Source organism: Camelus ferus, chromosome 11 (genome assembly GCF_009834535.1).
Source record: "Camelus ferus isolate YT-003-E chromosome 11, BCGSAC_Cfer_1.0, whole genome shotgun sequence".
In the NCBI taxonomy this organism is placed as follows: Eukaryota; Metazoa; Chordata; class Mammalia; order Artiodactyla; family Camelidae; genus Camelus; species Camelus ferus.
In genome coordinates, this window is record NC_045706.1 from 26,964,896 (window position 1) to 26,989,542 (window position 24,647).

A 24,647-nucleotide genomic window follows, 5' to 3' on the forward strand; every position below is an offset into this window, starting at 1 on the left:
TCTAAAAAGTCTTAAAAGGGGAAGTCCATTTACAACAAACTAAAGGTTAATAGATTCATGATTCAACCTCAGACGGTACTGTATCAAATAAATCATTTCATATAACAAAGAAAAGAGTGTTTTTTAAAAAAATATATTTTTATTGACGTATAGTCAGTTTACAATGTTGTGTCAATTTCTGGTGTACAGCACTACAGTCATACAGGAACATTCATATATTTGTTTTCATATTCTTTTTAACCATAAGTTACTACAAGATATTAAATATAGTTCCCTGTGCTATACCGTGTAAACTTGTTGTTTATCTATTTTATATATAGTAGTTAGTATCTGCAAATCTCGAACTCCCAATTTATCCCTTCCCACTCCCTGCCCCTCAACCATAACCATAAGTTTGTTTTCTATGTCTGTGAGTCTGTTTCTGTTTTGTAAATAAGTTTGTCTTTTTTTTTTTTTTTAGATTCCACATATTAATAATATCATATGGTATTTTTCTTTCTTTCTGGCCTACTTCACTTAGAATGACATTCTCCAGGTCCATCTATGTTGCTGAAAATGGCATTATTTTCTTATTTTTATGGCTGAGTAGTATTCCATTGTATAAATATACCACAACTGCTTTATCCAGTCATCTGTCAATGGACATTTAGGTTGTTTCCATGTCTTGGCTATTGTAAATAGTGCTGCTATGAACATTGGGATGCATGTATCCAGAAAAGAGTGTTTTTAAAACTGATAAGAGAATAAGGCTTCCTGAAGCTTTCCCAAACATTTGATAACATAAAAGATAGATTTTCAAGAAAAGAAAATAAATCAGGAAATAAGACTAAGGGTCTTTGCTTTGTGTATATGGAGGGCTAAATATATTGTCTGTGAATTATTGAGTGACTTTTTTTTCACAGCTTCTCTCAGCTTTCCTCTGGTCACCTTTCTGTCCAATAGCAAAATGATAAAAATAAATAAATGAGAAAGTAAGAGTAAATGGAAAATAGGGTTAGAAGAATAACAAAGTGAGAAAGAAGGTATTCTAAAATGTATATCAGCTGGTTTTATTCTCTTGCTAAAGAGAGGCTACAAATTTGATTCTCCACTTCCAAGTACCCGAAGCAGAGTGAAAAACAAAATTTAGTGTCCATAAGTCAAAAACTAAACTAATTTTTCACGAGAAACATCATTTTCCTGATACTAAACTTTGAGATAAATGTTTCTGGTAGGTCCTCATAAAAAGACTTTTTATGTGATAATAGGGATGCTGTTTCACATATACACACACACATACATACATGTGTAGTACAGACACTTTTTACCTGCCTATTCTTTGAAAAGTGTGGATACAAACCCCATATTAAAGGAAAGGCACATTATAGGGTCTGCAGTAGAGCAAAACAGCAGTAATTTCCCATCTTGTAAATAAATGAAAGTTTGGACAAAGTGAAATAGGAAACTTACATGAGACCTTTGGGCAAGTCATTTTATTTTGCTTTCCTCACATGTTGAATATATTCCTGTGTGTTTCTGTTGGACAAGATTGTATGCAAATGCAATTTCTTTAATACCAACTGAAATATAGGAGTCTTATACATTGAGGGGACACCCAATGATATCATTCTACTCTGTGTCAAACAGGAGACCTTGAGCCTTGGATCTGGAAAGGGCCTTAAAATCAAAGGTCAAAAATGGCAAATGTTTAGCACTTGTGCCTTCACTTCTTACTCTCATTATCATTGCAGACATTACTAATTGATCACATTAACACATGGATTGACAATACAAATCAGAGATAAGGCCATTTCTCAACACAGCCCTTAATGCAAGTACTACCAAAAGATCAGTGCTGGCATGCTCAATAAGAAAGCTCTTATTGGATTTCTGGTTTTAGGCCCAACATATAAAGAGCTTAGAAGTTGTTACTCTCATTCACTCTACAAGAAAAAGCCAAACAATTTGAAAATGAATGACCTTTCTTGAACTCATCAGAGAATTAAAATTTCAGGGCAAATCACCATCTAGAAATCTGGAAAAATAGGTGAATCCAGAGAGTCACAACCAAAATTTGCTTATCTGGAACAGAAAATATTGAACCTATAAACTGATAGGAACATTTAAGTTGTAATTTTGTTGAATTACTAGAGACTTAGTGTGGACCAGCTTGAGAGTGAGAAACTCCTAGAGGCTACAGTCTTAGGCCCTCCCCACCAATACACTTTTGTAGAATTCAAGAAAAATCCCCTAGTAGCTCTTGAAGGGAGAGGGTTAGAGTAATCATTGTGAAATATAACTAGAGCCTTCTCTGTAACAAAGGCCAACTCTCCAGGGGAAAAGACATAACCAGAGTCTTATCCCATCTGGGGAAGGCCATTCCTCTCTCTCTGACCTGCTTCAGCCTTCCTATCTCACCTGGGGGGTTAAAAGCTATACCACTAGGAAAAATTATGAAGTTTATAACCCAGAGATACAGATCCACTAAAAGACTGAAATTTAATCATAAAGTTAAGGAACACTTCCTTTCCTCTATAACCAAGAACCACATCAACAGGGTGAATTGCAGCTGAAAGAGGTAAAAGACAATGGACTCTCTCTGAAGAAGAGTAACTCGGGAAGCCTAAAGTCAAGAGATGACACAAAAACAAAGGCATTAGAGAAGTATGAAGCCTCTGGTACCTACAGCTACAGCAAACATGAAACATACCCCAACTTCTAGCCCAAATCTTCACACCAAAGTTATATTTATCTTAGTTTCATCACCCAATTCAGCATATTGGTTTTCAGCAAAAATTACAAAGTTTACAAAGAGTGGTGGGTATAGCTCAGTGGTAGAGTGCATGCTTAGCATGCACAAGTTCCTGGGTTCAATCCCCAGTGCCTTAGTTAAATTAAAAAAAAAAAAAAAAACAAAGTCCCCAAAACCCAAATTACACCCCCCCAAAAAAACAAAATTAGTTTACCAAAAGGCAAGAAAAAATACAGTTAATACAGTCTGAAAAAACAAAGCAAGCATCAAAATTAGATTCAGATATGACACAGATGTTGGAATTATTAGATAGGGATTTTAAAACTATGATTAATATGTTAAGGGCTCTAATGTAAAAAGTATACAACATGCAAGAATAGGTGAGTAATAATCAGAGAGATGGACTCTACCAAAGAATCAAAAGGAAATACTAAAAACCAAAAATACTATAACAAAAGTGAATAATGCCTTTGGCAGGCTCACAAATATACTGGACACATCAAAGGAATTAATGAGCTTATGGATAAGTCAATAGAAATTCCCCAACTGAAAGGAAGAATGAAAATAACAGAATATGTGAGAACTGTGGGACAGTTTCAAAGTGTGTAACATACACACGATCATTATACACCTGAAGGAGGAGAACGAGAGAATAGAGCACAAGAATAATGAAATAATAATGGCTTGAAATAATTCAAGTATTGAAGTAATATTGGCTGAAAACTTTCCAAAATTAGTGATGCACACAAAACCAAAGGTCCCGGAAACTCAGAGAATACCAAGCAGGGTAAATACCAAGAAAACTACACCTAGGAATATTTTATTCAAACTAGAGAAAACCAAAGAAAAAGAGAAAACCTTGAAAGAAGCCAGGGGAAAACAACACTACTTATAGGGGATGAGGATATGAAGTACAGTAATACGAAGCAAAATAAACAAAGATATGATATCTCATAAGAAACCATGCAAGCATGAAGAGCATTAAGTGAAACAAAGTTGAAAGAAAAAAACTCACCAAAGTAGAGTTTTATATCCAGCAAAATTATGCTTGAAATATGAAGGGGAAATAAAGATTTTCTCAGACAAAAAAAAAAAAAAAAAAAAAATCCTGAGGAAATATAATTGCTTGCTAAGAAAGGAAATAAAATGTATGTATAATGTTCAGTTAAAACCAGAGAAAAAGGAAAAAAGAAGACAAAAAAAGAAAGCAAAGAACAAATGCATGAAATAGAAAATACTTACATAGTAAATATTAACCCCAACTGTATCCATCATCACTTTTAATATTTTTTACTGAAGTATAGTTGCTTTACAATGTCTTGCTAGTTTCTGGTACTCTTGACCTTATATGAGGCATTCTGGAAACTAGCTTTTCCATCCTATGGCTTCTCCTTGGAGATTCTTTCATTCATTTAACAATGGAGAAAGAGATTATAAGGAAAAATATGACTTCCTAATTTCTGCTCGGAAGTGATACATATCTCCAACACATACTCCAGTAATGTGTCCCTAAGGGGACACGTTACTTCTGCTCACATTGATTTGACCTGTTTAGTAATATCCGTGCCCCCCCCCCCCATGTGACAGGGGCAGAATTATAATAGGTTCCGGCTGGACAGCTGCTTCTTGGCAACATCTCTGCATTATGGAAAGCAAGCACAAAATTTTGGTGGTCAGTAAACTGTCTCTGCCCTGTCCAGAGGAGCAAGCCCAGGTGAACATGGGGCATACCTCATGTACCTACCCCCATCAAGGATTGCAGTCTAGATTGGCTGTTGTTGATTCCGTCAAATAGTAGTTTTTATATATATTTATGTCTTGGATTTTGAGTCGTCTATGACAGGAAGGTAATTCTGATCTATTCCATGATGGCTGGAATAGGAAGTACTACTTCACTTGACTTTATCCCAGAATTTCTGAAACCTATTTGACCATGTAGCCCCTTTTCTTCATATAACAATTACTGATAAAATACTTTGAAAGACATTTTTGCAAGAAAAAGGGTTAAGTTATACCACCTCCATTCCTTTAGTTATCTCCCCAAGTTTTTGCTTTTATTATTATTTTCGTTTTGTTTTTATTTTGTTGTAGTTTTGTTTTCTTGAGAAGTTTGAGTTTAGCTCAGTATTGTTTATGTGGTCAGGATAGTTGAAGTAGGCAAGACTAAAGGAAGTTGAAAAGCAGTTGTACTTGATGATAGGACAAATGAAATAAGCACAGTGGTCTGTGTAGCTCTCACACTCGGCAAAGTGGAGTACAGAGGGAAGTTTTTGGTGTCTGTCTCCTAGTACCTTCTTGGTCTCTGGTTTCCTAGTTACTATATCTCTTTGGGCCACAGTTTATAGTCTGCAAAATAGGGAGTGTCCATGAGGGTTAAATGAGACACCATATGTAAAATAGCTAGCAAATAAGAAGAAACTTAATACATATATGGCTCTTCCCTTCCCCTTTCTCCTTTCTGTGTTCTCCTAGTAATTATAGTTAAGTTAGTTGTGCTATTCTGCTACAATGACAATTATGTGAAAAGAGGTCAGGGAAAGGATGCAAACACTGAATTTAAATAAATATTACACATAGATGGTTAGATTCCAGTAACTTAGACCTTGCCATTCCTATTATTGATGACCCACAATTAGATTGACCATGAAACTAATGGCTTAGCTTCAACCTCTTCACTTGCATTGGTTCCTAGGAGTGCTGGGCACTGCTGAGAATTGTAGGATGTTCTAAGTGGTGAAGGGGAAGCATTGCTGTGTACACAGTTCTGGTAAATGCCTAAAGAGCTCTCAGAAAAAAAGGGACTTGGAAAAAGTTTCTGGGAGTTTCTTGTGATTTATTTCATAATTCTAAATATTTACTTTTGTATCTGATTTTGTATTTTGTACTTTTGATTTCTTTTTCTTAAAGAAGATCCCACAAACTGTTAACATTTCAAACTTAAACACACAGATCCACTCCTGCCCACACTTTTGGTGCCATCAACTGCTGCTACTCTGAAAATTCACAGAGGTGCCCTCCCCAGAGCTCACTCTGATAACTGGAGCTGCAGATGGATTTCCTATCCCTCTCCTTCCCTGTTCCCCTAGAGCTCTCCTCAGCACTGCTAGAATCAAGGACCAGCTGTTTGAGCTCCTGCCAAGACACAGTGTCTCTCCACATACTCTGTTTCACTGGGGAGAATGAAGGCTCAGGACCCAAAGTGTGCAAGAAATTAGGAGAAAGAAAAGTTCAAGAAAATGGGGCTCTTGGGACACTACTTGAGCCTCTGGCCACCCTTTTGGCTCATTGTGGGTTAGATTATACAGGCACTCATGCTTTCATTAAATATATTTTTTGAGCACCCATTATGTGCCTGAGGGATTGCCCACAACCCTGACCTTTACTTGTATAATTTTTTAGTGATAACATTTTTTCAGAGTACAAACTCTTTGAAATTCTTGAACCACAACCCTTTAGTCAGCTGGGTGATTCCTGTATGGATTATACAGGAACTGGTTTAAGAAAGCCAAAGAAACATCTATTTTTTTGTAGGACCTTTTTTTTTTTTCTAGCAGTGTTCATTTCATCCAAACTTTACCTGCTCAAAGTAGTTCTGAACGCAAGATTGGAAGTTTGATTCATAGCAAAGAAGATCAAGATTAATGTAGCTGCAGAAAGAAAACCTAAAGTCAAGTGTGAAGAAGAATGTGCTCAGTGGGAACCCAGAGTGAGGCCTTTTGATGGGGGCAGGGAGGGGGGGCGGCAAATACAATTTATAAAGCTTTGGAGAGACTCCAGTCAGCCGCTCCAGTGTTTGGCTTCAAGGTGTCAGAATAGGTTTTATAGGTCAACAGGGTTGTTCTAATGATTATCCAGGCTTCTCCCCCATTCCGTGGGGAAGGCCCCGAGTTTTATGGAATTACCTGCCCAGTCAGCAGGGTGGGTGTTAGAATTCTGAGCCGACTGCCCCTCCTCCCTGGAAGCAGCAGGCAGCAAAATAGGTCCGGAAATTCCTGAGCATTGGGAAGCCAGCACTAATGCAATTACCTGAAATAAAAGAAGGGGTCAGATAATAAGGGGCAAAGGTTTTTCCTTTTAAAGCAAAGAGCCAGGTAAACAAAACCAGCTGCCTCTGGAGCCAACAAACTCTCCTCATTAAATTTTTTAAGAGGCTAATGGGCATAAGTGGCTAATTGTAGTACAAAATCTAGTCTGGAGAAAAGGGGAAGGGGGATCAGGATTAAAACCTGACTGGCAGAGACTGAAAGGAGATGGGACCTGCTTCTAACTGGCCAGAATTAAAATAAGAGTAAGATGATTTCATTGGGGGTCTCTAATATTTCTGTCAGTAGCTGTGATATGGGCTTGAAAATCTCAGCTAGGACAGTTTTAAGTTTATATTCTAGTGGACTAGGATCTGGAATAAGTTTTTAAAATAACTAATTATGGGAGATTTTATGTGGAATTACCATGGAAAAGTCTGAAAGGGACTACGGCAAACTTTTAGCAGTGCATCTCCCTAGGTATTGGGTTTATCAGTGATTTTTCATTTTCATAATTTAATTTTGTTCATGTGCATTTTCTAATTGCCTATAATGAGCACTTATTCCTTTTATAATAAACAGATAAAGGGCAAAATTTTAAATAAGATGAAAGATGTTAAACTAGAAGTCAAATTTAAAACTAAGGAGAGCAAGAGTTGGTGAATGAATTGGTAAGTATTTCCACTTACTTTGTATGTTCTGCCATCTTTGCCACTTCTCCAGATGTGCGTGTGAGACGGCCTGGCAGTCTAGAGGCCAGCAGAGGAAGGAATGATGGTTGCTGGTGCTGAGCCAGACAGGCTGTTTGTCCACACACAAAGGTTTCAAGCTCATTGCATTTGTAGTAAGGGTTCCCAGAGAGGTTATTTCTGCACAGCCTCTCCTGGCTTCACCTTTTAGTTGAACTCAGCTACTTATGCTGTGATCCTAAAGAAGCTGAAATTCAAGAAAGCTTGGAGGAGGACTATGATTTACCTAAAAGTATCAGTCCAAGTATTTCTAGAACCAACCATTCTGCCGGGATTTATTTGGAAGTTGCTGAGAAGTACCTTTAATTGGTGAATTTCCTTCTTTTCTTTTTCCTTCCTTCCTCTGATTCATTTGGTCTTCTGATGCCTTTATAGCCATTACTAAACTAGTTAACTCTTGAGGGGAGATTGGATGGTAGCAAAGAATCATCTTCCCAGTGAGAAAAACGGAGGAAAGCAGAGAGAGTTGCCCCCAAGTCACTGGACTGTCAGCTGGAATCCAGTCCTACCTTCTTTTACCCAGTCTTGGTTAGAATCACCATCTTTATCATTTTTAACAATTCAGTCTTACAAAGTGGTCATCACAGGCTATCATGTCCAGATCTAAATGATATATTGAGCCTTTTACAAGGACAGCCACTATCAGAGAACTGAGGCTCTATAACAGGCAGGAGTTTGTCAAATAACCACAGATTGTTGACATTGAATGTTTTCTTAGAAGCTCCACTTTTATGAAGGGTAAGTGCAGCAAACTAATTGTCCAGGGATATGCAAGAAAAAGGCTCAGGTATCTATCAACTCATACCTATGGTTAAATTATTCCCTCTCTTAAAAAGAATACTAAATTGTAGAGGGCCAGAGTTCTTATTTCCATAGTACAATATAAATGTGGGTTTATGTTTGCAAATGAAAGTTGCTGAAACTTCTCAGTATAATATGACGATTCCTCTGACTCCAAATGTGAGTCTCACTTAGACTGAAATTTTTGAGAAGACACTGTGATGGTCAGCCTCGAGAAGGAAGGGTCAAAGATAGAGACAATGCCTACAGCCATGTCTGAGAAACATTTTAGAGGATCTTGTATCTTTGATAACTTCTCTTACCCTCTTAGAGAGCTCATCTACAGCCATAGCTTCATCCATTACTTACAAACTGAAGAAAATATCCAGGTCAGCGTTTTCTGTCTCAACTTTTCTCTGTACCTACTTCTCACATCTCCAACTATCTATTATATATTCTCTCTTTGATATTCTATGTGTCTTTGATACCTCGGACAGAATCTTTTCTCTCCTTTGACAAACCTAAAACCAAGTCTGACTAGCCTACATGTCCTTGACACCAACGTTCTCTGAGACATTCTTTCTCATAAATTCATAGTCATCATTGACTCCCTTCCCATCTCTCTTACACTCTACAGAAGCTTTATTTTAATAGTTCTTTCTTCACAAGGTCTCACTTTTACTTTTTCCGTGGCCTCCCTTACTTAGACCCAGACTCCTTCTTGCCTGCACTGTTGAGATAAGATAACCTTGTCACACTGGTTTCCTGCCTGGAGCTCTCCCCCTTCCAGTCTAATTCACAGCCCACAGGAATAGCCTGAGACCAACTGAGAATGATTGAATCCAGCTTGTTAGGTTAAAAGTGGGGCCAGGAATAGGCTTTAAAAAGCTTAAGCCAAAGTTTTTACTGGAATTCTTCTCCCATGTATCACATGAAGGAGGAATTGGACTATTCCTGGGTCCTAGAAAACAGCCACTGAGTGGACAGTAAGAGGGAGCCAATTTTAGACCCATAGTAGAAGAGCCTTTCCTGGATTCAAGCTGTGGTATGATGGAAAAGTATCAGGAATGTATGAGAGTGGGTTCCCTGTCCTAGATAATCACCTCTCAGAGATGTAGTAGCAAGCTTACATGCTTTAGATCACGTGACCATGAGGTCTTTTCAAACTCTAAACTTTTACAGCTTAATCACAGCCTTCTCCATCTCTCCCTCTGCCTCTCACCTACTGGGAATCGAGCCTGTTCTTTCTGCTTCATGCTTCCCTCATTCCAAATCCTACAGCAGATGAACATACTGTCCTCCAGACAGATGTTCCCCTGCTTACCCCATACCATGGCTTTTTAGTCTAGGTTGCTGCCACTTTGGGTGCTTAAGTCACCTGGAGGGTAGATTTGGTTATTGAATACCTTTTATGTGCTGAGTTCCATGTCCAGTATTTTTCCTGATTTTTTAGTACAGTAACCCTGTGAAAATAGTATCAATCAGTTTGGAGGTTCTTTTTTAACAAGTTTTAAAGAAGGGGAAACCCAGTATCATATAGGTCGTGAGTGGCAGAGATGGGATTGAACCAAGGTTTTCTAACTACAAGTTTTGTGTGCTTGAGAAAAGAGACAAAAGAGAGGAGAAGAGTGAAGTCCCCTTAAGCCTGGGCTATGGATTGTGTGGGATAGGAAACGTGTTCACAGAGAAGCCTATATGTTGAAAAAGGTATATGTGGCATTTTTATCTCAATGAACATTAAACTATATGTGTTGCCAGCAAAACTTATAAACTCTGATGTTTAAAATAGCTACTAGGAGCTAACAAAGAAAAAAGAAGAAACTATAGTATATTTGATTAAAATATAAAAAACCACTAATTACAGTACATTTTTATCATATATCTTGCAATATAGTAACAAATATTCATGTCCTTCAATGTGTATTTGATTAACATTGCATGAATTATTTTTAATTTTAATACTGCAGTGTTTTCATATTCCTAGCTTTCAGGTAGTATGCAGTCTAATCACAACTTTAAAAAAATCAAAGTTACTAATAGTGAAGCACTAATAGGAAGAGATTGTGAGGTAATGGACACAGACATGCCCAACTGTGTGTGTTGCACATGATAAATGTTTATTGGATCTGAGTCTAGCATCTGTACCAGAAATGAGGTGAAAGTCATATCATTGGTTTATTTTATTCCCTAATATAACTAACTACCAGTATTTTCAAAAGCATGTACCCTTTGACTCAACAATTTCACTTTTAGGATTTTGTGCACACACATTAGTCAGTTCCCTATCATTTATGACCCCATCTTTGTGAGCTGAAAATTAGAGAAATCAGAAAAGAACTAAGAGTTGTTGAATGGCTACCGTGTGCCAGACACTTTAGGTTTATCTGCTTAATCTTCAATCAACCCTAAGATGTAGATATGTTACCTCTCTTTTAAGCATAAGAAAACTGAGGCCCATAAAGGCCAAACATCTTGCCCAAGATCATATAGGTAGTAAATGCCTGATTTGGAATTTGAACTCAAGTATCTCTAGCTCCAAAACCCAAACTCTTTCCAGTATAGCAATGATTTAAACATTGGATTCTATGGAAACGTGTTAGGTGGTGATGGGAGGCCAAGGGGAAGGCTGTGTGGGAGGAACTCATCTCCCACCCTCACTTCAACCAGAGAACCTGCTTTACAATTTTACAAGAATTTTAACCATTTCACTATATCTATTTCACCACATCTATCACTACTGGTATGGGAATTTAAAAAGAATTTTCACATAGAGCTATAATATATACTGATAGGTTTGCATCTTACTAAAAATGACATAATCTATCATTATCCATCAGCCAAGGAGACCTGAATGGGTTGGAGAAGGCACCCAGGAGTCATAAGCATTGATTTAAATTAAACTGATTCAATTCAGAATTTTACAAAGATGGGATCTGGGAGTTTTGAGATAATGAAGGTCACCTCACACTGGGCTTAGTCTTCAGAGAAAGGATTCACGCAGAGTGTCCCTGCAAGTCTGGATGGACCTGTTTTGGTTAAATGTTAACAACAATAATTTGATGTTTCACTTAAGCTACCTAGCAAAACCTGGAATACCACCACACTAATGAATGCCAAATTTGTTGCCTTTTTTGGAGAGGACACCTGGACTTGAATCTGTCTAACTTAATTATTGGTTTACTCATTTATTCTGGAGGTGGAGGGAGGTTGACTATAAGGTATTTTGCCCAGGGAAGTGAGCTGGAGATGAAACCTTTGAGACCCACTCACTGCATTAAATCAGATTTTTGTGATTGCTGTTTTCTTATTTAAAGGTGTGGAAACCTGTCAAAATTTTTGTGTATTCTTTCAAACTTCTCACATACCTTTATTACTTTAAGGTGGGAGTAGGGATGGTATGAGAGGGATGCTAAATGACTTTCCCTAGGAGGGAAAGAAAGTAAACTTTTCCCCATTACCCAATTTGTGTTATACAGTTCCTTTCAGTCCCTAAAGAGCAGTAAATGCAGTTTCATGTGAGAAGGTTGAAAAAAAATCACACTATTAGCCCACAAATGTAGGTGAAAATGAAGAAGGTAAAAAAATACATTACTTGTTTGAAAAGTACCCAGAGTAAAATCTTTTTAGGATATAAAAGCCGAAGTGAACCCTGGGCTGTTTCCTCAGGCAACAGAGACCTCTGGCTCAAGAAGTGTACTTGTAGTCTCCTGCTCCAGATTTTATCTGATTCTTATTTTATTTTTATTCCAGTTGCTACATTGATGGCCGGGTGGTCAAGGTGATGGACTTCCTGAAAACTCGTCTGTTAGACACACTCTCTGACCAGATTAGGAAAATTCAGAAAGTGAGTAAGAAGTCTCCTGGGAAAAAGAGGAGTTTGGGGTTAAGGCAAGGAAAAGGTCACAGACTTCCAGCTGGATGTTGGTATTGTTGGTAGAAAGTAGTACAGTCTAGATGTGCATGGCTGAGAGCCACCTCTCACAGCTGATGGTTGTTGTTTATTGTTTTATAGACTGAGAAGAGTTTGAATATGCCATATCCAACCATAAAAACATCTCTATTTTAAAAACATATTTTGTAATAATTGGCTTCTAAATTGCGAGTTTCTTAAGGAAAGAATAGGTTACTTTCTTTTTGCAGGGGTTTATTTTGGGTTCGTTGAAGGATAAAATGATTACATTCATTCAGTGGCATTCTAGTCTGAGGAATTGGCAATTCTGAGCCACATTTGCACTATGCCTCAGCATCTTAAATCAGCCAAGTAACATCTTATTTTTGTAGAGATATGGGGAAAACCAGATTAAATTAGGTGATTACAGGTAGGTCCTATTAGCATGACACCTGTGGTAATAATTCAAACTTGAGTACAAAGTCACCAGAAGCTGCTCCTAAAGTCTCCAGTCTTACTTCTGATATTCTGATTTAGTTTGTCTGGAGTAGATCCCAGACATCTCTATTCTTAACAGTCATTTTTCAAGTGATTCCACCCCATGCAGATCACATTTTTAATTGATCTAAGTTGTGAGGATCTTATGTCTACAGTTCCCATCTGCCTTTACAAAATGGTGATATCACATCTTTAGTTGCCTGGTTAGGTCCTTTTCCAAGGAATGACAACCTTTTGAACACTCAACTTTCTCTTGAACAGTTTAAACAAACCTTTGAAGAAAAATAGAAACAGGTAAGCCCCCATCAGTATGGGATGAATGAATAAATGAATGTCTCATCATAAAATTAGCTGTGAAACAAAATCCTATCTGAAGCACTCAGAGAAAAGCACTTTTGATTGCTAAAGTGGAGGTCTGTACACTTTTTGCATCCATACCAACATCATACTCAGATTACAAATAGCCTTTTGAGTCTTTAGAGACTGGGAGGCCTCAGGACTTCTGCATTTCTGCATCCCAGTCTGATCCCTCTAGGGATCAGGTGCATTGACCACACCCTTATCTGTCATTATTTCCTACTAGGCAAAGCCTAAGAGAACTAAATGATTTTTGAAATATCTCTGCCATGTAAAAATTCTCAGCAAAATACTAGCAAACTGAATTAAACAATACATAAAGAAGATTATACACTATGATCAAGTTGGATTCATCCTAGGGACACAAGGATGGTTCAACATATGCAAATCAATCAATGTGATACACTATATCAACAAAAGAAAGGAGAAAAATCACATGATCACCCCAATAGATGCAGAAAAAGCATTTGATAAAATTCAACATCCATTCATGATAAAAACTTTTACTAAGATGGGTATAGAGGGAAATAACTTGACATAATAAAAGCTATTTATGATAAACCCACAGCCAACATAATACTCAACAATGAAAAGTTGAAAGCCTTCACACTAGAATTTGGAACAAGACAAGGACCCACTCTCACCACTTCTATTCAACATAGTTTTGGAAGTCCTAACCATAGCAATCAGGCAAGAAAAAGAAATAAAAGGTATCCAAATTGGAAGAGAAGAGGTAAAATTATCACTATATGCAGATGACATAATACTGTATATAGAAAACCCTAAAGCCTCCACACAAAAACTACAAGAGCTGATAAATGAATTCAGCAAGGTAACAAGATACAAAATTAACATACAGAAATCAGTTGCATTTCTTTACACTAACAATGAAATCAGAAAAGGAAAGTAAAATAAAAACAAAAACAATCCTTTTTAAAATCACATCAAAAAAATAAAATACTTAGGAATAAACCTGACCAAGGAGGTAAAAGACTTATACACAGAGAATTACAAAACACTGATTAAGGAAATTAAAGATGATGTAAGGAAACAGAAAGATATCCCATGCTCCTGGTTTGGAAGAATCAATATTGTTAAAATGGCCATACTACCCAGAGCAATCTACTGATTTAATGAGATACCTATCAAATTGCCTAGGACATTTTTCACAGAACTAGAACAAATGATCCTAATATTTATATGGAATCACAAAAGACCCAGAATTGACAAGCAATACTGAAGAAAAAGAATGAAGCTGGAGGAATAACTCCCCCAGACTTCAGACAATACTAGAGACCTGTAGTAATCAAAACAGCTTGGTATTGGCACAAAAAACAAACATATGGACCAGTGGAACAGAACAGAGAGCCCAGAAATAAACCCACATACCTATGGTCAATTAATCTTTGATGTAGGCAAGAATGTACAATGGCGGAAAGACAGCTTCTTGATCAAGTGGTGTTGGAAAAGTTGGACAGCAACATGTAAATCAATGAAGTTAGAACACTCCCTCACACCATACACAAAAATAAACTTAAAGTGGCTTAAATATTTAAACATAAGACAAGACACTATAAATCTCCTAGAAAAAAACATAGGCAAAACATTTTCTGACATAAATCTTAGCAATGTTCTTCTAGGGCAGTCTACCAGGGTGATAGAAATAAAAGCAAAAATAAACAAATGGGACCAAATTAAACTTACAAGCTTTGCACAGCAAAGGAAACCATAAACAGAATGAAAAGACAACCTACAGAATAGGAGAAAATATTTACAAATGATGTGATTGGCAAGGACTTAAATTCCAGAATATACAAACAGCTCATACAACTCAATAATAAAAAAATAAACAACCCAATCAAAAAATGGGCAGAAAACCTAAACAAACATTTCTCCAAGGAAGACATACAAATGGCCAATAGGCACATGAAGAAATGTTTGATATCACTAATTAACAGAGAAATACAAATCAAAACTACAGTGAGGTATCACCAGTCAGAACAGACATCATTAAAAAGTCCACAAACAGTAAATGCTGGAGAGAGTGTGGAGAAAAGGGAACCCTCCTACACTGTTGACGGGAATGTAGTTTGATGTAGCCATTATGGAAAACAGTATGGAGATTCCTCAAAAAACTAAAAATAGACTTACTATATGATCCAGCAATCCCACTCCTGGGCATATATCTGGAGGAAACTCTAATTCAAAAAGATATATGCACCCCAATGTTCATAGCAGCAGTATTTACAATAGCCAAGCCATGAAAGCAACCTAAATGTCCACCAACAGATGACTGGATAAAGAAATTATGTGTGAATATATACATACATACACACAATGGAATACTATTCAACCATAACAAAAGAGTAAAATAATGCCAATGCCATTTGCAACAACCTGGATGGACTTGGAGATCATCGTACTAAGTGAAGTAAGCAAGAGAAAGAAAAATACCATATAATATCACTTATCAGTGCAATCTAAAAAAAAAAAAAAAACACAAATGAACTTATTTACAAAATAGAAGCAGACACAGACACAGAAAACAAACTTATGGTTACCAGTGGGGAAGAGGGAGTGTGGAGGGATAAACTAGGAGTTCAGGATTTGCAGATACTAACTACTATATATAAAATAGATACAGCAAGGTCCTACTATATAGCATAGGGAACTATATTCAATACCTTATAATAGCCTATAATGAAAAAGAATATAAAAATGAATACATAATGTATAACTAAATCACTCTGCTGTATACCAGAAATAGCACAACATTGTAAACTGTCTATAATTTAATTTTAAAAAATCTGTCAGTCTTTGTTTGACATTCATTTAGTTTTTAATATTTAAATGTTTAATATTTACCAAGCTCTTAGCAAGTACCAGGCCAAGTGTTAGGTGTTGAGGATTCAAAATGGAGTAAGACACAGTCTCTGCCCTCAAGGAACTCACAGTTTCAAGGTTTAATACTTTGAACAGGTTGAAAAACGTTACCTAATGTAGTAGAACGTCAACCTTTTGAACACTATAATTTTCTTTTTTTTTTTTTACAATATCATACTTTAAAAAAATTTTTATTGAATTACAGTCAGTTTACCATGTGTCAATTTCTGGTGTACAGCATAGTTTTTCAGTCATACATGAATATACATACATTCATTTTCATATTCTTTTTCACCATGAGCTACTATAAGATCTTGTCTATATTTCCCTGTGCTATACAATATAAACTTGTTTATCTATTCTATATATACCTGTCAGTTTTCTAAACATATTATGGTAATCCAACATCAGTTATTGCTCTCTAAAAAGAGGGGGAGAAATTTCATTCATTCATTCATTTGTTCATTCGATAGATATTTATTGAGAACTTACTATGTTCCAGGCACTATTCTAAGTGTCTGCATTATAACAGTGTACAAGATAGACAAGTCCTTATATTTTTGGCTTTCCTGGTTTTGAGTCTAATGACCTGATGAAAGTGTTATCATTTGAAGTAAAATGATTCAATTGTATCATGGCACTGAGAGTGAAGGTTCTAACTCTGCTCATGTAATTCTTCAAGTAGAATAGGTAGCTCTAGATCAAAACTAAGACAAAGGTATTGGGAGTTAGACTCTTCCCTTTCTCCCCAGTACCTCTCACCCTCCACCACTGCATACTCCTTCACCATCTGAAGTAAGTGCCTAAACTTATGATTTGTCCAGGCAAGGCCAAAGAAACTGAAGGAGAAGGGCCGAAACCCTATACACAATTGAGATTCAGACCTTTAAAAACATTTCTGATGAACTTGGAAGGGGATAGCCAAGTGCAATTGTAGGGCGGAACAGTTGAGCCTTCAGGAGAAATGACCTATGTGCAGAAGGCACCTGGCAGGGGATGACTAGAATTAGCAGTAGGGCCTGGAGTCACCTTTCAATGACTGCAAATAGAACAAGCCCACATGTCTCCTTAGGCCTAGGTTCCTGCTCTGGTTATGACTTTCTGTTCAACAAATTACCCCCAAATGTAGTGGCTTGAAACAACCATTTATTATGACTGTAGATTCTATGGGTCAGAAATTCCCATAGGGATGGCTTGTCTTTGTTCCATTAGCTTCAGCTGGAAGACACAAAGTCTAGGGTGATTCAAAGGCTGGTACTGGAATCCTCAGAAGGCTCATTCACTCGTGTCTGGCGGTTAGTTGATGTCAGTTGTCAACTGGCACCTTTGTGGAGCTGACAACTGGAATACCTACATATGAACTCTTCATGCAGCCTGGGCTTCCTCCCAGGGTCCTACAGTCAGATGTCCAAGAGAGCCAGGTGGAAGCTGGGTCACCTTTTCTACCTACCCTCAGAAGTCATAGGGCATCACTTCAACCATAGTCTATTCACCAAGACAGTCACCAAGACACATAGAGATTCAAGGAGAGAAGAAATAAACTCCTCTTGATGGGGGAGTGACAAGGTTCTGGAAGGGCATATAAGACCAGAAATATTTTTTCAGTCATTTTTGGGAAATACTGTCTGCCAGAGTTTCATCCTCCTTGTTTCTTTTCTCTGACTGGTTTTTCTTTTCCAACTCTCTTTTTACAAAGCTCTTGCCAGATATTGCCTTAAATGGGTATCTGCTGGAGGTGTTGCTGGATCACAGATTCCTTGAGATTTGATTCATGGGCTAGAGTTTCTATTGGCTGCAGCAGCCTAGACCCAGTTGTTAAGGTCTACTGGATGAGGGTCTCTCATCACAGCCCAGGATATGCTAGGTACTGGCCTGTCCTAGGGAGATGAAGCCTGGGAGACCTGAGAGGGGTCACCGAGCTTTGCCAGTTGAAAGTTGCTTTGGCTGTTCCTGATGTCCCCTGAGGGTGGGAAGGGAATTTGGGAAATTAGATTCCAAGATTTGTACTGGGGCAGAAAGATCAAACTTCTTTCTTGCAAACCCCCAAAACCAGTTCAGAGAAGGGCCAAGTAAAATTTTAATATGTATATACCTGGAACCCTCATCCAAAACTTAGAAATGGAGTCTTTATTTCTTTTCTGAGTTCAGAGAAGTCCTAATGACCTCTCCTTAGGTCCACAGTGATGGGAAAAGGTACATTTTCCACAAAAACAGATTTGTGTGAGATTGTTTAGATAAATCAGTGATGAGGCTGTTTGAACAAGAGGTAGAATAGAGGATTTGAAGTCTGGTGACTTGGGTTGTGTGACCTTGGGCCATTCACTTAACTTCTCTGATTTTGTTTCTTCATCTGTAAAATGAGGATGCTAAGAATATGGTCAGTCATCCGGATCCACATCCATGTGTTCTGCATCTGTGGATTCAACCAACAAAGGATCAAAAATAGTCGACAAAAAACTTCCAGAAGGTTCCAAAAAGCAAAACTTGCATCTGCCATGTACTGGCAACTATTTACATTATATTTCCAACTATTTACATAGCATTTACATTGTATTAGTAGGTATTATAAGTAATCTAGATGATTTAAAGTACATGAAAGGATGTACCTAGGTTATATACAAACACCACACCATTTTGTATAAGCATCTGCAGATTTTGATATCCACAGCGCTTCCTGGAACCAGTACTCAACAGATAGGGGCCCTATACGATCCTCTTTCCCTTAGGGAGATCAAGAAGGTCACATGAGGTCCTGTTTTTTTAATTGCTAGTGAATACTAGTTAATTGCTATTATTATTGTTGTTTCAGTTATTACAGTTTTTTAATAATTTATATGACTCGAGAAGCTTCATGTTACCTTTCCCTCAACTTGCTGTTTGCTTTTTTCTCCTTCCTCTTTCTTTGAACCCTGGAGAATATGATAGGTGATATTCTTGGCACCTGAAAGGCAATGACTCAATTGTTAAAAACAGCTGTGGTTTCCAAATTTGGACTGCCACTTAAAGAGGAATTCTCAGTTTTCTGAGCAGTGGGTGAATTCTGGTTATATGAAAATCTGCATGATGCATTTGAAAGCCAGAGATACTATTTGAGCAACCCACTCCTTTGGATGATCCACACAGAATCTTCCTTCCATAGAATGAGGATAATCGTCTATACTTTGGGAGATGAGTCAAGGGAAAGAGTTGAGAATCTCACAATGCAGGCAAGGGTCAGATGGGAAAGTGAGAGATGCTGAGGATACAGTGCAGATGGTATATTGCTGGGCTGACTCCAAAACAATGACATAAGAACCAAGAAGAACCACTTTGGCTTAAGTTACTTAGACTCTATGATTTGCGTCTCATCTCCTAGAGGAGTCAGAGGAGGAAATAACACTTGTTGATATTATTTTCAGCAACTCAATAAGCATAGGAAGGAGTTGGTGAAATCCCAATCATAAGGAAAGTATTTTCAAAAGTACTATCCTCTTGATTGCATTTTAAATACTAAATAAACTGAACAATTGGCTTCCCTAATAGTTGAAATTTTCCTTCCTTCCTCCCTCCTTCTTTCTTCCCTTTCTTCCTTCATTTATCAACTGTTTGTAACATTCTTAGTATCTTCCAGATCCCTGGGGATAAAATGGATGTGATGGTTGTCCTCATAGACCTTATAGTTTAGTGGGAAAACAGTTAACAAAGCAAGCAGTGGTAGTAAGATGGGATGACTCCTATAACAGGACATATAGGATGCTATGGGAGCCCATGGTGGGATGTATCTACCTTGGTTTGTAAAGGAAAGGAAATCAGGGAAGTCCTTCCCAGAGGAAATGACATTTAGGATAACACCTAAAAGATAGACACCTTTTAATTTACATAGTTCTTCTTAGGATGTGATCAGAGGACTCTTGGTTGTAAATATGTATGATGGGGTGAATGATTTATGGGTTTATAATATGACCATGATCTTTTGTTAATATCATCATTGCTTATGATTGCTTGTAATACTGAATAAAGATTAACTCTTTTGAAATCTCAATACATTCACTAACATCATGTCACTTTTTCCAATACATCTTAGTTGCAGGATCATGGAAGTAGGTAAGGCAGAGGAATATTTAATTCTTTCGAAGTAATTAATAGATTAAAAAAGAAATGTTCTCAACCAACCTTTTGGTTTACCTACTTCTTATAGCAAAATATATCAAAGGGGAAGAGGGTAAAAGAATAACAGTTACTCCTGAGGATAATAGAATAACTGGACATACAACTAAAGGAAAATGAGGATAATAATCATATTAACTTTCTCTAATGAAGAAAACTGGGAAATAAAAACACATTACTAGGGTAAGAACAGTATCACCACTGAAAAAAATCAGGTTTTGATTGATTCATACATTCATTCATTCACTAATTTATTCAATAATGTTGAATGCTTATTTCAGTGTGCCAGTGCCTACCATAGTGCCCATCACTTGGCAGGTGCTCAGTCAATGTTAGAGGGAGGAAGTTAGGGAGGGGAAGGTGAATGAGCAGAGTAAAATAGTGGAAGAAGTGTAAAAGAAGTAAAGAAATATCTTCATCTCATTCACATTTAGATATGCTATCTCCACTGTTCACATGAAGAAGAATCTAATCTGCTACTAACTTTGCAGCATAGTGTTGAATAAACAGAAATTGATTTAGACAACCATAAACAGTTGATGCCTACATCTAGACATAGTAGGAGATATCCTCTAGGTATGTGGTTAGGGGCGAAGGAAAAGGTCTATTTATGGTTCAAAGTAACATTTCAGTCAGTTTGCTAATGCCAGATATTTCATTTTAGAAAAATAATTTTCATTTTACACTAGGAGGAGGATGCAGAATGTAGATAACCTGAGAAGAGGTAAACTACACTGGTTTAAAGTCACACTAAGGTGTTACTATTCAAATAGATGGTTCTTTCCCAAGAGCAGGTTTTGATGGAGGGGAAGAGAAACACGAGCCAAGGAGTACTCAAGAAAGGCAGAGGACCCTAAATACAAATTGTGCCACACTAATACCTTAGGTGACATCCAGATGATTCTAAGTTGTGTGGGGCTGGAATTTAATACAATGAGGACCTCTTTAAGAAAAAAGAAAACAAAACAAATTTGCATGATTTAGAAATATAGCTGGCCATATGAATACATTACTAGGGCCCTTCCCAGGATACAAGTAGAGGCTTGTGAAAGTGGGGAGCTGGAAGTTCTAAGCTTCAAGAGTTTCCCTGAGTAAATTAGCCTCTGTGACTCCACTTGGCTGTGCATCTGCAAATGGGAGAATATGACCCAAGGGAACTTTGACTCTTCTCTTTCAGATATAAGACACTGATGATAAACAGGGGAATCTAGCTGGAAAGGTATGTTTACCATAAAAGGCATTGTCATTACATGAACCATATTTCCTTGATTCTTAAATACAAACAACTATAAAATGTACCATCAGATTAATAACAGCTGATGGGGGAAATAAACAGCTGGCAAGTTTCTTTTGATATTGATTATGAAAAACATTCTGATTTCAAAACCATTAAAAAGTGAAAAATACTTCATCAACTTATAGAAATAGAGTAATTGTATTACCTTCTGGTTACAGATGCCATTTATTGAATGCATCATATATTACTAACCCTTTGAAGAAACCACACTTGCTAAGTAGTGAAATTAGAACTCCTAACTCCAGGGCCCATGCTCTATCCAGTACACCGCTGTGCATCTCCCATGCTTGTTAACCATTAATTTTGTAACCCGTGTGATATTTATATTCCTGACCACCCAGGATTAGGAAACCTTTTTAAAAAGAAGAATACTGAATGTTCTTGATGGAAGAACATTAAATTAATCCCCCCAATCAGTTGATATAACCTGGGGTGGATATCCTAAAAGTGAGGGCTAAGTTAAAGCTGGGTACCATAATATTAGGTAATATCTAATATTTCCACAGTATTATATAGAGGAAGAGGACAAGGATTTTCAGGGAGTGATTTGCATTCATTCACCAGACTCAATTCATATGTTTCATGTGCACAGGCTTTTTAGCCAATGTATAGTGAGGTCTTGTTGTGTGGCAGGCAGTGATAACATGAAGGACATATGGGGGGAACGGCCCTGGGAACAAATTGCTACTTGGGGAAAAGGTCTTCTTCAGGAGGAAAAGGCAGCTTGGGGTGACCTTCTAATATTTCTACATGGAAATGCGGGGATCATAGGGTTTGTCCTGAGTGAGAGGAAATTACCTCTGAGCCTGGTGGAACCTATGACTTGTCAGTAGGCAGACCATCTAGTAAGCCTGGCGTGTGTTAGTAATAGAAAAAGACTGCGGAAGGGAGGAGGAGTGATTTATGTGCAAGTAGCTGCTGTCCAATCTCTCCCTCCACCAGCACTTATCCTTGAGCGTAGTCATTGCTTTGGGACTTTATGAAACTTTCTTCCTCATTTTCTTGCATATGCTCGTAATTTCCTTGCCTCCCTAGTGACTTTCTTTATTGTGTATGTTCCTATTTTAATATTATGTTTTGTTGCAATTATACTCAATTGCTTTTCTGTGGTTTGAGATAAAAAGAGCAGAGAATACAATTTTAAATCCTAAAAATGACACAGAAACAGAAGCCACAAATTAAAAATTGATCTGATACCAAAAGAAAATGAGCAAATATGGCACTCTGGAACAGGGAGATGATAAAAAGAAATTATACAGAAAAAATTAATGAAACTGACAGGAAGTACAGTTAGACAGAAGAAATAAATCGGGAAGAATGTGATGAGATATTGGAATGGCTGAGCTCAGAATAGCCTGGCTTGTCTAACCTAAGAAGGACATATTAAATATGGAGGCAGTTTAGTGAACCAGAGCTTCTAGGTCTCCTCAAACAGAAAAATTCAATTAAAATTGAACAGAGCACAGAACTAGAACCATGAGGATTTGGTGTTTACTCTTGGTTCTGAGGTTATTAGTTATTATTAGTTATTAGTTAACCTTCTCTGATACTCAGCCTTTGGTAAAATATTACCTCTCTCACTTATTAACAAGTAAACTATTTCATTGTGTCATTATTTAACAGATATTTAATAAGCAAAGTAACTGTCAAGCATTCTGTAGGGCATGCAAAAAGGAGAGAAATGTGGCTTTGTCAAGCTGCTTATAGTGTAGGAGGGATAAGCAAACAGAAAATTACAACTCAGTATAAGGTCAAGGTTAGAGATAGATTCGAAGAACTTTGGAAGCCAGAAAGGGAATTAATTTTCTGAAGGTTTGAGAAGAGTATCATAGAGGAGGTAACATTTGAAATAAGTCATAGGAAAAAAAAAAATCAGACAACATGGGTGAGTTCATTTTGTGTGGTGAACCATAGGTCTTGTGGGGAGGGAGGGCAGGAGAGGTAGCTAAGGGGTGGTTATGAAGGGTCTTAGATGCCTAGTTAAGTAAAGCAGTTGGCATCATATCCTATGGATCAGTGGTTCTCACCACCATTTCACTATGTTTAACATACTCCCATGGACAAGTGGATAAAATAGACTATGGGCTGTGTGTAATTTACTGACTCCTTACCTTTTTTTCCCCAGGGTAAGGAAACATTTCATAATTCTGGTGAATGAAAAGAATGCTATTGTAATAACTTTGAATCCACTTTTTTAAAGTAAATTCCCCAGATCACTACTTTCAGTATTATCAGAAAGAAGTCACTTGTAGCCCATCTGCCAACTAATCACATAAACCTCTTTGAGCACATGATTGAGTTCTGATGCTGTAATGGAGAGCCATTGAGGTTATGAAGCTGGGGAGAAAACTGTCATGTTAACAAATGGCAGCAGTGTAGAGGGTGGTCTTGAGAAGGATGGACTTGGCAAGAAGACCAAGGGAGAAATGATAAGATTCAGAACTCCAGAAGGGGCAATGAGAAAGGAAAGGGCAGAACCAAATGATCCCCTTCTCTTTTAATATAGTAGGTAGCTTCGAGTCAAAAACACACAAAAAGAATGGAAAGAAAAATTGGACGTCTTATAAATACAATAAAGAACAAAGAGGCAAGGGCACCCCCAAGGAGAACTATGTGCATAGGTAAGGTTTAAGAAACTCCTTGAAGCCCTTCAGCTCCTTCTAACCTGCAATATAGGAGACCAGTTTTGGTTGCTTTAAGAGCTACTGCTCTTCCTGAAGTCCTGGGGATGGTTGATTTCCAAGTAGATGAGATGCTGGAATTAATGGACTCCAGCTTCTTTGGGAGGGCGGGCCTCCTGCCAGGGCTGATTAGCCCAGCTGGCCTGTCCACTATTCCTGTTTTATTGCTTCCTTTCTCATTAAGGAAGGTGTTGGGTTTGGATAACAATAAACAACATGTCTGCTGCTACAAGGCTACCATCACTTGCACAGCCAGTGGCTGAAAGCAGGCTCTCAGGAGTCTTTTTTAAAGACTGAGATCACAGTTTTGGAGAAACAGGAAAAGGAAGCCCAGGTCTGAAAATGTGCCACAAGAATGGTTATTTCTCTATTTTTACTGTTTTTCTTTTTTTAAAAAAATTCAAAGTGGTAGGGAAAATAAGAAAAAAAAAACAAAAAAACAAATCAGTACTGTTTTTCTCTTTGGTCCTCCTCTCTCTTGATATAGCCACACGAAACAATCCTGATGTCCTCAACCCCTGAAATATGAGAGAAGGGAGCCGGAGGGATTCCCTTCATACTACCCTGCCCCCAGCAGGCCGAAGGATTCTGAGCAGCCACTGGCAACTTGCTGA

The 24,647-nt window shown here is 37.5% G+C and overlaps 1 protein-coding gene across 1 annotated transcript in view; it reads left to right on the forward strand.

The window, feature by feature from the left end:
* The window catches only part of HPSE2 (heparanase 2 (inactive)), a 563,834-nt gene that overhangs the window by 408,477 nt on the left and 130,710 nt on the right, over nt 1-24,647 (forward strand). Inside the window, 1 exon segment of the mRNA XM_032491126.1 lies at nt 12,033-12,126. Coding sequence (XP_032347017.1) covers nt 12,033-12,126 — 94 coding nt within the window.